The sequence below is a fragment of the Pavona decussata genome, unplaced genomic scaffold (genome assembly GCF_977016875.1).
Source record: "Pavona decussata unplaced genomic scaffold, jaPavDecu1.1 SCAFFOLD_150, whole genome shotgun sequence".
Classification (NCBI taxonomy): Eukaryota; Metazoa; Cnidaria; class Anthozoa; order Scleractinia; family Agariciidae; genus Pavona; species Pavona decussata.
The window spans coordinates 1-2,500 of record NW_028145562.1 but is presented as its reverse complement, the minus strand read 5'-3'; the positions used below and the strand labels follow the sequence as shown (position 1 = coordinate 2,500).

The 2,500-nt window shown below is 41.1% G+C and overlaps 1 protein-coding gene across 1 annotated transcript in view; it reads right to left on the bottom strand.

Moving 5' to 3' along the window:
- LOC146466192 (uncharacterized) overlaps nucleotides 1–1,208 on the bottom strand; it is a 5,802-nt gene extending 4,594 nt beyond the window's left edge. The window contains exons 1-2 of the mRNA XM_085127650.1: nucleotides 968–1,208; nucleotides 378–780 (exon numbers count right to left, since the gene is read on the bottom strand). Of these exons, the coding sequence (XP_084983776.1) occupies nucleotides 378–545 (168 nt within the window). The 5' untranslated portion in view covers nucleotides 546–780; nucleotides 968–1,208. The remainder of the gene's footprint in view (nucleotides 1–377; nucleotides 781–967) is intronic.
- Between the last annotated feature and the right edge of the window lie 1,292 nt (nucleotides 1,209–2,500).

Here is a 2,500-nt window from a genome sequence, read left to right as displayed (position 1 = left end):
CTTCACAAGCTGAATTGAATTTAATGAATTAAGTTCATGTGGAGTACGGCGTCTGAATCAATTCAGAACAGCTGATCTAATTCGGATCAGCTCAGCTGTTTTTTTCTGCCTGGCTCAGCCAGTGATAACTACTGTGGACCGGCTTTGATTCAGATGCCATACTTCACATGAGCGGAATCAAATGCAGAAATTGATTTAAATGCATAATTTTCTTCAGTCACAATATGCTCCAGTGTATTAATTTCAGCTAAATTAAGTCCAACATCTGAATCAATTCAGCCGGGATTAGTAATTTGGGTCGATCTAAGTTAGAATTAAAATCGGCTCATGTGAAGTACGGTGTCTGAACTGGGCCTAAAATAAGAATTTATTTATACCTTTCGTTTAAGGCCTTTCAATTTCCTTCTTTCGGTCGAGTAGACTTTACAACTTTCAATCAAGTTATCTCTGAGCACTTTTCGTCTTTGAGCTAATTCCCCCAGAGGAAATTTGTCTCTCGCAATTGCTTTAGTGCTTCTCATTCGTTGGCGACCTTTCCTTGCCATTTTACGTCGGATCTTTCCTCACACAGACTTGTGCCAGTAAACAACTACCCTTGACAACTTCCTGGAAGGCTGTGCCAAATGATACTTGAATGATCGTCCACTCTCTAAGGTGTATTTCTTTACCACGGCTCGGGAAAGCTGCAAAATTTCGTTAATGATATATGTTGCTTGGGAGCGACTTGTATCTCGATGTATTATCTGCATTAGCCACAGCCGGTCCTAAAATTTGTCGCGTCTACAAACAAAAATTCCAAAGTAAATCGCCACATCAAAGATACAATGCCAATCCGAGGTACCCATGGTTTTACTTTTTTAAAAAGGGTTTTATAATATTTATAAACTCAACTTTCCCTCTTTTACGCCGCTTTCGCCCTAACTTCACATCTAGAAATTAAAAAATCAATATTGAAGCTGTTACTTACCTTGGAGACTCCAAAAACATATGAAATTAAAGCTCTGACACTGCTCTTTCAAAATGGCTCCTCGTGGTGTATAATTTATGTCTGGCTATCCCAGAAATCAAAGCAAAACTCTAAATATTTAGGAATAAATTTGAAAGAAATTAACTTTCGCGCGGCCGCCATATTGGATAGAAAGTCCGCTGGCTGAAATGGCCCGATTCCTGAGCCACTCAGCCCGGCGTGTCGAGTTTGAACCTCTGTAGATACTATTTTTGAAATTTTAAGGTCAATTGAGGGTGACTAAAAAACCTGTTCTTTTCTTTTCCTAAAATTCCTTGAAAGCTGCAGATAATGTTTTCCAAGGTAGCCTCCGAAAAGTATTTCTTAGGAAAAAATATCTGTTTTTTTTTTTTTTTTCATTTTTCAAGCCTGGACCACGATTCTCGAAAACTAAGAGCAAATTTCATCAATACTCATTTATAGAAACCACAGGTATCCCAAGCTGTATGAGCATTAAAAGAAAGACCTTTGTTTTGACCTTTGTAATTTGAGTGTCACGATGAGTGTTACGCAATGGCGTAAATTATAAGGGTTTGTATGGGAATTTACGAACGTGTTTTGGAATCAAAAATAAAGGGCATGAATTGGAAAAAAATGGCTTACCTTGTCTCCTTGGTATCTTGCCAGTGTTTGTGTGCCGTATTTTGGCCATTTCAGCGCGATTTAGTGGGTTTTAGGTTTGCCGATTTCCTCTCTATATATAATCTCCCCAAGGTAGGTTACTGCAACGCGAGGCTCGGCAGATCTCCGAATAATAAAACAGCCGTTAATTCGCCCCAAAAGCTCCAATCGTCTCGAAATTCCACATAGAGCTCGCACCATAGCTCCTCTAACCACTCGCTTCCTTCATTGGACGAAAACGTCCGCGGAACGGGAATTTCACCCGGCAAAACTCAAGACGCTTGTCCATCACAGACCTTCGAAACATGCTTGATTCATATGTTCCGTGCACCGACGGTTGGAAAATCGCCTTAGCAGCCAGGCCTCCAGGTTCAAATCACTTGCCCACCCGGTGGGACAGCGGTCAATTCTCGACCATAACAATAACACTCTCCCTCCGGGCCCTGCCAAGAGCGGATTGTCTCCATTGTGTTACATTCACCAATCGGAGCACGACAGAGTCGTGAGAAGTTCACCGCTTGTCATCAGCAACACAAACAGTTCAGTTTACATGTGAAAATCCTTCGCGCTGGCGGGAAGTCGTAGAGCAGCGCAACTGTCGCCGCAAATATTTTAAACTCGTGACACATAGTGCAGATGCGAATTAATTTCTGTCTTAGATCTCAGTTTTTGTTTATGCCTTTGCCAATACCCCCAGTCAGTTTTCTTAAATATAAATATAAACTCAGTTTTCTTAAATATAAATATAACTTCCACTCTGGTGAATACCCGCACGCTTTGACTTGTTTCGGCGCTTTGTCGAAATTTTCGCCGCCTCGATTGCGGTCGCGATGTTTTGAAAGCATCTTCAATAGAGATGTTCGCCGTACGTAT